Here is a 13,987-nt window from a genome sequence, read left to right on the forward strand (position 1 = left end):
TTTTATTGTATACAGTCTTCTTATTTTGTGTATACTGTATATAATATATTATTAGGTGTATGTTGTATATTATGTTGTGTAACAACATGTGTAAACTGTGTTGTGTGTAAATCAGATGTTTATTGTAATTGTCATACTGCTATGTTGTTTGGAACTGCACCAAAGACTTTCACCCACTGTATATGGTTGAGTGACAATAAAGGGATTTGATTTAAAATACATTCTCCTATTTCAGCTTAATATGCAGAGACAACATTAAGTAAGCCATTTATTGGTCAACTTTCCAGAAAACTACAGTAGTGTTGTCAAAAGTACCGATACTTCAATACCAAGTAAAAATATAGCTGCAAGCAGCGATGACGGGCCCAAGCATAACTGGTCCATTTCCACCCGGTGGCTTTCGGAAAACTTTGCAAGGTGGACATATGCATTTGGCATTATTATAAACAATTGTGATGCAATTAATATAAGAGAACTTTTTCAAAGTCTGTTGTAAGTGCCACACTTCCTGCTGCCAGTTGGTGGTGCTATGACTGTGACCCACAATAGCCACATCCATGTGATTAGCCCCCAAGAAAAACATACAACTCAATTTTGATCTAAATCACACAATGCACGCAGAAGATATGAAACGCTTCCTGTTTCCTTATTTTTGCCATTAATTTAGTGAATCGCCATGGCAACACCGTTCGAAATTTAAAAATCAGTTCACAATTTAGCATCTTCGATGTCTTGGCATAATGTTTTCTAAATGTGGTGACAGTCTCATGAATCACCTAGGAGTATTTAAAAGTTCAGATAATTCAGAGAATCTATCTATCTATCAATTTTTAATTGTAATTTTAATTTTGCTAACTGATTAATTTGAAATTTTTGCTATAATTTAATATAATTATTTATTGAAAAAATATGTAGATCTAAAGATTATATTGTAATGAAGTTATTTACCATTTTTATTTATCCATAAAACGGCTTTAAATTAAATTAACAAATGTAATTCATGGCATTAGGTGTTAAGATTTTAGTATGAGCACAGAAGTCATTTAGGCTTGTAATTTCATTACAATTCTGTTGTTGCATTTTATTCTCTGTTTACTGTCAAAATAAATGAAGTACATTAACTTAGAGTCTGCATTCGTTACTCATACGCACAACTGTTTAAATAGCCTTTAAATTAATGTTGGGCAAATGAGGACATAAATTAGGTTAGAATACTGCATGTTTGCCCATTACCATCTGCTTCACTCTGATTGCACTCCCTACTTATTCCTTGTGTCACCTCATTATTTGCCCATTTATTGTTCACTGTCATGTTATCTGATTGAGTGGTCTAATAGTAATTAATCTGCCCATTGCATAAGATGTTAAACGTTCTAATCCATCCGAGAAAATTATATATTTTAATTAAAAAAGATTGCATCCGCACCTCAGTGGATGTATATCTTGAGTGGGGACACATTTGTTTGCTTTGCATTTTTATATGGGATTCGACTGGAAAAGAGCTCAAATTCATGATCGCAGCAACGAGGAGCGCTCACCGCCCATTCTAGATTCCTCAAGTTCATCACTGCAGCACATATGCTGCTATCTTCTTAATACTGTAATACTTATGTTGTTTAAAATTAAAAGCATTTCATGAGCATGATGTCGTTATTTTGCTAGCCATCTTAAATGGATCATTTACTTTATCTGTCGTTCTTTTGATAAACACAGTTAACTGAATACATAACAGTTGACTATGTACGAGAAGTTGATGAAAGAGGGATCCCTTCTAGATACAACCTGCAACATCCTAAGGACTGAGAGTTTGGGAATCATTCGACAATGGAGCTTGGCTGCCTTCTATAGGACATTTCTGGTAATTGCCACTCAGAACTGGGTTAGACATATGGCTTTGATTTTCTAGTATTTTTACATTTCAGTTGATGTTTTTATCATATTTTATTTATATACATTAAAAAGTTTTTGCAGTACATTTTTATTACAATAAACTTGAAAATTCAAGCGTGCCAAGTCCCTCAAAATATGTAAATATACACAAAAAGGAATGATGAAGTTTAATGTGTTGCCATTTAAGATATCAAGAATCCCTTCAGAATTTTAAATCTGCACAGTCTTGACATTATTCAAATTTTTTTTGAAGCAATTCAGGTAAAAATAAGAGGTATATTTCAAAATTTGTTAAAAGTGACACACTTCCTTCTGCCAGTTGGTGGCGCTATGACCGTGACCTACAATAGCCACATCAATGTAATCAGCCAGCAAGAACAAACATTTGGCTAAATTTTGTTGTAAATCACACAATGCACGCTGAAGATATAAGACATTTCCTTATTCCAATTTTTTTGTTATTTTATCATGTCGCCATGGCAACACTGTTTGATATATCAAAAATCCTTTCATAATTTAGCATAGTCTATGTCTTGGCATGATGTCGCCCACATATGGTACCTGTAACATGAAATCCCTCTGAGGAGTGTTTCGAATTCCAGAACATGCATTTTTCAAACAAACCAAAATGGCCGAAATATGGGAAATATGTCTGTCTGTCATGGTGAGAACAATGTCCTCACCAAAACTTGTGAATATCAGACAAACTCTGTGGCAACCACAGCGATAAACTCATTCGAAATGTTAGGGGGCACTATGGAGTCCACTGGCCACACCCAAGACAAATGACAAAAGAATTATAAAATCTTGCCAAACTTTGATGGGTGTGCCAAGTTTTAAGAGTTTTGAAAGATGAAATATGTATTTACCAACTAGGGGGCGCTGTGGAACTGACGAGGTATGTCTATGCTGAATTGCAATATCAAATCAAAAGATGTCCTAAGAAATGTATGTGTAAACTTTCATAAGTTTTCAGCCATCGTAAGACCCTCAAAACACCGCGGGAAAATGTGAAAATCCCACATTCCAACCAACATGGCTTACTTCCTGTTGGGCGTAGTCAAATACAACCAAGAGAACTTTGTCTAACGTGATGAGAGCAGTAACCATACCAAATCTTGTGCACATATGAGCAACTTCATCCCAACCACTGCTTGCATTTGGAGGCGCTGTAGAGCTCCTCGGCCACACCCAAGCCTAACACTACATAACTTTTTGATTTTACGTAGGTCTGATGTGTGTGCCAAGTTTGAGTTTTCAAGCATGATGAATGCCTTAAGGGTGAATGCGTTAAAAATCAAATCAAATAAATAATAATAATAATAGTGAAAAAACATTCCAACAACAATAGGGCTTTAGCACCCTGCACCTTCGGTGCTCAGGTCCTAATAATAAAAATCTTAACAATAGGGCCTCACACTTTCAGTGCTTGGGCCCTAAATAATAATAAATATATTCACAAGCGATTGTCGGGGGCCAAGCAAGTATGGTGAGATGACCATAATAATCAAATTTGACAGAAAAGATCCTGTGGATGCTGTGGACACAGCAATCTTTGTGTGACAATTTAACTGCTTAGAGCACAGTTGTAAAAAAGATAAAGCACCCTCTAGTTTAAAAAATGAATGAAACTTGGCATGTTACCTCAGAGTGTCCATGTGTACAAAGTTTTGTTAAGTTTGAAAATTGCGCTCACAAGATATAGGCTAATTAGTCATTATAGGCCACGGCCAAAACATTATATCTTTGGAATGATTAGTTTTTGTCAAGAAGGTCTGTAGATGATATATACCAAGTTTCATGATAATCAGGCAAACGGCCTAGGACGAGTTTGAAAAAGTAGGTTTTTCGAATTAATCGAAATTGTAAAAAAAGTTTATTACGGAAATGGAAAATAAAGTGACCATATCATTGTGGGGCACAAATTTGTAGCCTATACAATTCCGGAGTTATGAGCAAAAATGCAAATTAGCTCATTATATTGCCACCATTGGCCGATTGTCACAATTTTATATGCGGCTCGAGTTGACACCCTGCTTGTGTATAGTAATTTCTATAACCCTCAGCCAATCCCAATACAAGTAATAAGGTGCTGAAATTTTATTGGTCAGTGGTGGCAATTTTTGTTCATTTGTCGAATTGATTTTTTAAGAATATGTTAGCATTTGCACCAAGGAAGATGCATATCTAATTTGAACTTTGTCGCTCAAACGGCTGCAAAGTTATGACAGTTTTTTAGTTATAGCGCCCCCTAGGGGCGGAATTGTACAAAACTTTGCTGACATCTAAATGTTCTGTTGACTATTGACTAGCTTCGCTGCTTGGCCCCCTAAAAAGAAAAAAAATCTGTGCAATCGGTTCATGGACCCCTAATAAGAAAATCCTAACGGATACAATAGGGTTCCAGCACCTTCGGTGCTTGGCCCCCTAATAAACCTTAGAAGAACAATAGGGCCTCCACACTTTCGTGCTTGGGCCCTAATAAAAGAGATGTAACGATACCAGTGTTTCTACAGTCCCGGTAGTACTGAGCAACCACTCAATCCAATACCCGCACGCTGTCTGACTGACACATGACTGCTTTCAAATGCTCACAGGCTTATTTGAGCATGTGCTCCATTACTCCTTTTAAAATGAAATGCACAATTAATCAAATTAAAACCATGATATGTTCTAGTGTGCTTATTAAACAGTGAAAGGCTGCAATCTTAGTCTGCATTCAAGCTGCATGCTTTAAATGAGTATATGAAGCCGATCACTCATACACTGGAAACTCCACAAACATTGAGAATAATTTGCGTTGTCTGAGATGACAGAGCAGAGCACTAATCCACTGTGAAGTGCTTATTACATGTAGACTATATATTTATATAATTAAATCACAGCATTTGCACTTCAACGCTCACACTGGGACATGTAGCGAACTGTTTATCCGTCAGAAGCAGTGACGCTTCTGTCAAAACAAAAGCTAGATGCCTTAAACTGATGAAATTGCAGCAAAACATATGACAACTGTTTAGTAAAATGTAATATTCATTGTAGTTATATTAATAAATAATGATTAATTAATATTAATGATAATATAATAACAATAATTAAGCAATATATCACAAACAAGAGTGCTTCTGTACTGAAATAAAGTTTGTTAAAAAATGCAATGGTATGTTGATAAGTAATTGTTCTATTTTTACTTATCAAAAGTTTTTAAAAGTCTTAAGAAATAATTTGATTAGGGGGCCTGGGTAGCTCAGCAAGTAAAGACGCTGAGAACCACACCTTGAGTCACAAGTTCGAATCCAGGGCATGCTGAGAGACTCCAGTCAGGATTCCTAAGCAACCAATTGGTCCAGTTGCTAGGGTGGGTAGAGTCACGTTTGGTTAACCTCCTCGTGGTTGCTATAATGTGGTTTTCGCTCTCGGTGGGGCGCGTGGTGAGTTGTGTGTGGATGCCACAGAGAATAGCGTGAGCCTCCACACACGCTACATCTCTGCGGTAACGCGCTCAACAAGCCACGTGATAAGATGCGCGGATTGATGGTCTCAGATGCGGAGGCAACTGAGATTCGTCCTCCACCACCCGGATTGAGGCGAGCCACTACGCCACGACGAGGACTTAGAGCGCATTGGGAACTGGGCATTCCAAATTGAGGAGAAAAAAAAAAAGAAATCATCTGATTAGACACCATTTTGATGATTTAATTAAATGAAACTTTAAAACATGGAATTCTGAAAAAACAATAAAAAAGGAATAAAGGATTTGAGAAGAAAATTTAACAGATTTCAGTAGGGCCTTACTTAACAATTAAGCAATACATGCTTAATTGAGAAACACTTGAAGGAAACATACATATCTTTTCATTTATTATTTAGGTCAAGGTAAATTTACAACTTTCTATTTACATAGAAAATTAACTTTAAATAGGACAAAGGGGTGTGTTCAAAAGAACATTACCATATGAGCAAATTTTTTTCTGTGGTATCAAAATTGTTATTGAGAACCGTGAAATGTTACTGGTATCGGTATCGACTACTGAAATTTTGGTATCATGACACTGATCTACAGCAGATGGGGGTGTATTTGGAAAGGTTTATTTTTGCAGTTCTGTTCAGTGGAGCCAGTAGTGGAGAGATGCTTCAGTTTTAAATGTCTGTGAATACTTCAGAAGATAGGAAATAGTGCACAAGTCATGCCAACTACTTTTACAGTGGTTTGATGTGTGTGTGTGTGTGTGTGTGTGTGTGTGTGTATACATACATACATACATATTCTTTTTTTGGAGCTTGACAGCTTAAAGTCCCTATTCATTTTCATCATCTGTCATGGAAAATGTTTTCAATTCTCTGTGTGTCCCACGGAGGAAAAGTCATATGGGTTTGGAACGACATTAGGGTGAGTAAATAATGACAATTTTCTTTTTTAGGTGAACTGAAACTTTGAAAGGGGCATTAAGACTATAACATTTAAGGCATACTTTTTAATTTCACTATTCATTTGAACAGCACAATGAGGACTTTAATAGCATAATTTTCTGTAAAGCTGCTTTAAAACAATGTGTTGTGAAAAGCGCTATTCAAAAAATATGATTTGACCTATCCCTTTAAATGTAAATATTCTCTAATTTCAAAGGTCCTTAAACATAGGCTTCGTTTTCTTTAAGCAAAATATAACATCTTTTGATTTTGGGCTAAAATATAACACGGGCAGGTTTCGTGACATTCACCCGTATATCTGCTTTACAAGAAGTGTTAACAGTGCGTCACCTTTAATCTGTCGATCTCTTGGTTTTTGGCCGTGCGTTCGGCATTCAGTTCCTCCAGCAGAACTTCCATGGTGATCATAGAGGAGCGTCGGCTCTCCAGCTCTCTCTCCTGACACTCCAGCACCTGAGACAGACTCGAGCTGAAGCCGCACGGGGTTTGAGGCGTCTGAACACACACAGACATCAAAGAGTCTGATCAAGGCTCTGACTTCATGTGTACACAATGTGTGAATCAACACACACCTGTATTTTTCCGCTGGGTGTGCCAGAGGTGCCTGAAGGTTGATTGACAGATTCTCTCACTTTCAGAAGATTAATCTGCTCGGTCAGCTGTGTCACCTGTGAACAGACCGGTATATGCACACAAAAATTATCCAGTAAAGGTTTTTTTTTTTATTTTTGCATATTGCTAGTCTCAGGGTTCCCTCACCTTTTGATCAATGAGATACATATGAGCGTTTCTTCAACTTTTGGCATTTTCATATCCCAGGGGTTGATTTTAATTAAAATCAAAACTGTTTAATTAAAACAGATTTTAACTTTTTATTTTAAAAGCCATTAACAGATTTGACTGTTTTAGTCTTGTCGCAGACCCAGACTTTAATATTAAACTATGTAAATTCATTATTAAAATACACATTATTGCATTATTACAAACTATGACCATCTAATCAAAGAGTAAAATAAACAAATCATTTCACACAACAAAAATCTAAATGTTTTATATCTTTTTTTAAAAATTATTATTATTATTATTACGTCATTTCCACCACACCAAACAATTTTGCCCCTAGTAAAGTTTTATTTTATTATACAGCAGTAACACAAATACTCAAAGCCCATCTAGCACCAACAATCATCCATGCAATTATCTAATCAGCCAATTGTGTGGCAGCAGTGCAATGCATAAAATTATGCAGATACGGGTCAGCAGCTTCAGTTATTGTTCACATTAATCATCAGAATGGGGAAAAATGTGACACTAGTGCAGGGTTCCCCAATTAGTTTTCACCAAGGGCCAAATTCTGTCAACAATACAAAGCCAAGGGCCACCACCCTTGTTGATATGACAAAGTGTTTGTGCTGCTGCTATTATTATTATTACTATTGCTGTATTTATTATTTAAAAAACTCAGTATAAATATTCAGATTTTTTTTTTTATTAGTTCTTTTTCATCTGATTAGACACCATTTTGATGATTTAATTAAATGAAACTTTAAAACATGGAATTCTGAAAAAACAATAAAAAAGGAATAAAGGATTTGAGAAGAAAATTTAACAGATTTCAGTAGGGCCTTACTTAACAATTAGTAGCCTGTTTTATTTATTCAAACAGTTATGAAAATTTTGTTTGTATACAGATACACAAAACTACACAACTTTGCCTGTTGAAAATGAAACAAACAAAACTTTAATGAACAATCTGGATATCCATGTCATCCATGCGAGTCAACTGTTCCTGCCCATCTCCAAACGGGATCTACTCCCTGCACTTTCCCTAATTGCAGATCAATTAATAGACATATTAGTATTAATATTGTTATTGTTCTAAAGGATAATATAACAGAGTATCACATTAATTTCAATAAAGAAGAGACCGTTAACCAGTGTTTTCTTTTATATTATCTTTACTATTATGCATCATTTTATACTGTACTATACATATTACTCTTAATGTACACGATTCCACGTGTATTTGTATCACAGTACCTTGTGTTATATTATCCAGGCATTAATCCAGACATTATAAAAAAAGAAGATGGGTTCGGGAGTCCGTGTGGTATATACTCGTAGTAAAATACATGTGCAAATATAAATAGGAGGTATATTTATGCAACAGCACTCTTTACTCATCTCACTCACTTAAAACACAGATTATATACTCCTCAGAATTAACCAAAACCATTAAAGGAACATAATGAAACAGTTATGCCAAATTAGGTAAATAAATGCTTTAACATTGTTCAACATATTAATCTCTAAAAGCTGATGGTGCAGACAGGAGACTGGTATAAATGTTTGTAGAACAGCAACAGCACCACCTACTGTACAGGAGTTAAATTGTTTTTCGTGTTTATTTTATATGAACTCTGTATATAGACCTTTCGTTTGAATTTCGTCTCACAAAATCGACACAGATTTTGTGCGAAAGGGCCTTTAGCGCGAGCCAAACATTTGACTCTCGTGGGCCGCCTATTGAAGAACCCTGCTCTAGCGTTTACTCATTATGGTGGCAAAAAATAAAAAATAAAAAAAAAAATAAATAAATAAAACATCCAGTGAGCAGCAGTTCTGCGGACGGAAATGCCTTGTTGACTCGGGAGGTAAACGGAGAATGGCCAGACTGGTTCGAGCTGACAAAGGCTATGGTCACTCGGACGACCCCTCTGTACAGTTATAGTGAGCAGAACAGCATCAAAATGCACAACACGTTGAACCTTGAGGCGATGGGCTACAACAGCAGAAGACCATAGTGTTCCTAATAAAGTGCTCAACGAGTGTATATACAGATATATACTGTATATACACAGTTGCAATCAAAATTATTCAACCCCCTGACCAGCAATACATTCTGGTGATGTGAATAAAAACACATCAACTAAAACCTCAGTAAACAGTCAACATACTTTCTTTTTTTTATATATAAAAAAAAAAGCTAATTTTACCTAAATTTTTAAATAATAAATAAATTATTCTCCACAAATGTCATGTCAAAAATATTCAACCCCCAAAATCAATCAATTGTGGAGCATCATTTATCCTTAATAACATCAAATAAATGTTTCAGGTAAGTGTTCTCAGGCTTCGGACACCTCTCTATTAGAATTTTTACACATTTCTCATGAGCAAAAGCTTCCAGCTCATTGACATTCTTTGGTTTCTGTGCTGCCACTGCTTCCTTGAAATCCCAATAAAGATTTTCAATGGGATTTTAATGATGGACTGAAAGGGCCATTCATTCAAGAACATTCCACGACCTATCCCTGAACCAGATTTAGGACAACTTGGATGCATCCTTCGTGTTATTATCTAGCAGGAAAATCCAGTAATCACCAAGCTTCAATTTACACACTGAAGGCATCACATTTTTGCCAAAATGGCCTGATACCCGAAAGAATCCATGGAGTCAGTCACATAGTCAGGATAGCCATTTCCTGCAGCCGCAAAACACCCCATAACAGGACTGACCCACCTCCATGCTTGACTGTGTGGATGGTGTCGTTCTTTCATCACCTTGTCATCTTACTCCAGACATACTGCTGACCCATGGGTCTAAAACTCATTTTCAGTTTAGTGTCATACGTCCATAAAACTTCTTCCAGGACTCCACAGGTCTTTCCAAATTCCTTCTTGTATATTCAAGTCAACATTTCCCTTGGTGAAGTTTTGCTTTCTTCCACACCCCAAGAAAGTTGCTGTTGTACCATATTTTAAAAATGTATGAATGGTGCTGCCAACTTTGTCTATTGGAAATTGAAGTGCCTTGGAAATGTACTTTTAGCCATGACCTTTCTTGTGTAATGAAATAACCTCCTCTATTAGCTTTTGAGACAGCTTATTTTTAATTGCATAGAAACACATTTTTGCTTACGACATTAAACTTACATTTTAAAACTTTAGTGCCATTGTGAGTGATGGCTTAATTTTATTTTAAAACAATTACTTGTGTAGCCTTACATATTTAAGAAACAGCTACATGCAATAGGGTTTGAATAATTATGACATGGCTGTATTTTTAAGAAATCCTGCTATTTAGAAATATTAGGTTATATATTCACAACTTTGAATATGTCACTCAACTGATATGGATGTAATGTTTAAAAATACTGAGTCATCAGAAAAGCTTACCTTTGTAAATCCTGGGGGGTTGAATAATATATATATATATATATATATATATATATATATATATATATATATATATATATATATATGCACACATACATACACACACACAGCTCTGGAAATTTTTTTAGACCATTGCAAAATCATCAGTTTTTCTGGATTTACTATTTATAGGTGTGTTTGAGTAAAATGGACATTTTTGTTTTATTCTATAAACTACTGACAATATTTCTCCCAAATTCCAAATAAAATGTTGTAATTTAGAGCATTTATTTGCTGAAAATGACAACTGGTCAAAATAACAAAAAGATGCAGTGTTTTCAGACCTCGAATAATGCAAAGAAAACAAGTTCATATTCATTTTTAAACAACACAACACTTAAGAGTTCAGAAATCAATATTTGAAGGAATAACCCTAATTTTCAATCACAGCTTTCATGCATCTTGACATGCTCTCTACCAGTCTTTCACATTGCTGTCGGGTGACTTTATGCCACTCCTGGTGCAACAATTCAAGCAGCTCAGCTTTTTCTGATGGCTTGTGGCCATCCATTTTCCTTTTGATCACATTCCAGAGGTTTTCAATGGGGTTCAGGTCTGAGATTGGGCTGACCATGACAGGGTCTTGATCTGGTGGTCCTCCATCCACACCTTGATTGACCTTGCTGTGTGGCATGGAGCATTTTCCTGCTGGAAAAATCAATCCTCAGAGTTGAGAAACATTGCCAGAACAGAAGGAAGCAAGTTTTCTTCCAGGATAACATGGCTTGATTCATGCTTCCTTCACAAAGATGAATCTGCCTGATTCCAGCCTTGCTGGAGCACCCCCAGATCATCACCGATCCTCCACCAAATTTCACAGTGGGTGTGAGACACTGTGGCTTGAAGGCCTCTCCAGGTCTCCATCTAACCATTAGATGACCAGGTGGAGGATCGGTGATGATCTGGGGGTGCTTCAGCGAGGCTAGAATAGGGCAGATTTGTGTTTGTGAAGGATGCATGAATCAAGCCATGTACAAGGTTATCCTGGAAGAAAACTTGCTTCCTTCTGCTCTGACAATGTTCCCCAACTCTGAGGATTGGTTTTTCCAGCAGGAAAATGCTCCATGCCACAGAGCCAGGTCAATCAATGTGTGGATGGAGGACCACCGGATCAAGACCCTGTCATGGCCAGCCCAATCTCCAGACCTGAACCCCATTGAAAACCTCTGGAATGTGATCAAGATGAAGATGGAGCCGAGCTGCTTGAATTTTGTACCAGGAGTAGCATAAAGTCACCCAACAGCAATGTGAAAGACTGGTAGAGAGCATGCCAAGATGCATGAAAGCTGTGATTGAAAATCAGGGTTATTCCACAAAATATTAATTCCTGAACTCTTCCTAAGTTAAAACATTAGTATTGTGTTTTTAAAAATGAATATGAACTTGTTTTCTTCGCATTATCTGAGATCTGAAAACACTGCATCTTTTTTTTTATTTTGACCAGTTGTCATTTTCTGCAAATAAATGCTCTAAATTACAACATTTATATTTGGAATTTGGGAAATGTTGTAAGCACTTTATAGAATAAAACAAACATGTTCATTTTACCCAAACACATACCTATAAACAGTAAATCCAGAGAAACGGATAATTTTGCAGTGGTCTCTTAATTTTTTTCCATAGCTGTATGTATATGTATAGGGATGCGCCGATATGAAAATTTGTGGCCAACACAATACAGATTTTAACAAATAAATATTGACCGATACCGATAACGGTATTTTGCCACTTACCTTATTTTGTCATCAGATCACTGTTTTACTCAGTAACTGTGTTTCAAAAACGTACAAAGAGGTACAAAATCTTTTGTTCTATCAATAATTAATTTCCATTGAAAATGGATTGGATCTGTTCAACACATGACAGGCCAAATGTCAGAGCCACAATGAAAGATAAATAGAAGATAAAAAGATTTAAAAAAAATAACTACATATCATTGCATGATGATTAAAGTAAAAAAAAAAAAAAAAAAACGAAAAACGGCTATTTTATAGTTCTAAAACATTTTTACCCTTCTGTTTTTGCAGTTCAAAACAACAGAACTCACATTTTACATGTTTGTGCTGTATATAATAAAACAACGCAAATTCATATGCAAACATATTAAGTTGGGCAATTCCACGGAAATGTCAACCACATCAATTAAAAATAAAAAGTTACCAAAAGGAACAAAACGCCTTTTTAAATTATATAGTGGTGTAATGGATAATTGAAAATGCTGTCCACACCACTAGAGGGCACCGTTTGCTTACACAATGCTGACTGAAGCGCTAACTGAAGAACTGATTGCAGTCTATTTTGAAACGCTGCATTTAAAAATAGACTGCAATCAGTTCTTCAGTTAGCGCAAGCTTTTGTAATCGCCTTTGTAAACCTTCTTGCGATTTCAAACTTAACTAAATAAATCGTGCAGCCTTAATGGATACCATACCAATGTCTCAGAAGGCAAAGTTTGCTGTTTTCAAAGAATTTTAATGGTTTTACCTCATGTATAGGTAAGTACCGCTTTCACAAATGTCACGTAACAACAGCTTTTCCTTATACACTATATTGCCAAAAGTATTCGCTCATCTGCCTTTAGACACATATGAACTTAAGTGACATCCCATTCTTAATCCATAGGGTTTAATATGACGTCGGCCCACCCTTTGCAGCTATAACAGCTTCAACTCTTCTGGGAAGGCTTTCCACAAGGTTTAGGAGTGTGTTTATGGGAATTTTTGACCATTCTTCCAGAAGCGCATTTGTGAGGTCAGACACTGATGTTGGACGAGAAGGCCTGGCTCGCAGTCTTCGCTCTAATTCATCCCAAAGGTGCTCTATCGGGTTGAGGTCAGGACTCTGTGCAGGCCAGTCAAGTTCTTCCACACCAAACTCGCTCATCCATGTCTTTATGGACCTTGCTTTGTGCACTGGTGCGCAGTCATGTTGGAACAGGAAGGGGCCATCCCCAAACTGTTCCCACAAAGTTGGGAGCATGGAATTGTCCAAAATCTCTTGGTATGCTGAAGCATTCAGAGTTCCTTTCACTGGAACTAAGGGGCCAAGCCCAGCTCCTGAAAAACAACCCCACACCATAATCTCCCCTCCACCAAACTTCACAGTTGGTACAATGCAGTCAGACAAGTACCGTTCTCCAGGCAACCGCCAAACCCAGACTCGTCCATCAGATTGCCAGATGGAGAAGCGTGATTTGTCACTCCAGAGAACGCGTCTCCACTGCTCTAGAGTCCAGTGGCAGCGTGCTTTACACCACTGCATCCGACGCTTTGCATTGCACTTGGTGATGTATGGCTTGGATGCAGCTGCTCGGCCATGGAAACCCATTCCATGAAGCTCTCTACGCACTGTTCTTGAGCTAATCTGAAGGCCACATGAACTTTGGAGGTCTGTAGCGATTGACTCTGCAGAAATTTGGCGACCTCTGCGCACTATGCGCCTCAGCATC

At 36.8% G+C, this 13,987-nt stretch overlaps 1 protein-coding gene across 1 annotated transcript in view; it reads right to left on the bottom strand.

Moving 5' to 3' along the window:
• Nucleotides 1–13,987, bottom strand: part of LOC127437226 (kinesin-like protein KIF15-A) — a 98,717-nt gene that overhangs the window by 11,872 nt on the left and 72,858 nt on the right. The window contains exons 28-29 of the mRNA XM_051692031.1: nt 6,894–6,989; nt 6,652–6,816 (exon numbers count right to left, since the gene is read on the bottom strand). Coding sequence (XP_051547991.1) covers nt 6,652–6,816; nt 6,894–6,989 — 261 coding nt within the window. The remainder of the gene's footprint in view (nt 1–6,651; nt 6,817–6,893; nt 6,990–13,987) is intronic.

Source organism: Myxocyprinus asiaticus, chromosome 48, assembly GCF_019703515.2.
Source record: "Myxocyprinus asiaticus isolate MX2 ecotype Aquarium Trade chromosome 48, UBuf_Myxa_2, whole genome shotgun sequence".
NCBI classification, from domain to species: Eukaryota; Metazoa; Chordata; class Actinopteri; order Cypriniformes; family Catostomidae; genus Myxocyprinus; species Myxocyprinus asiaticus.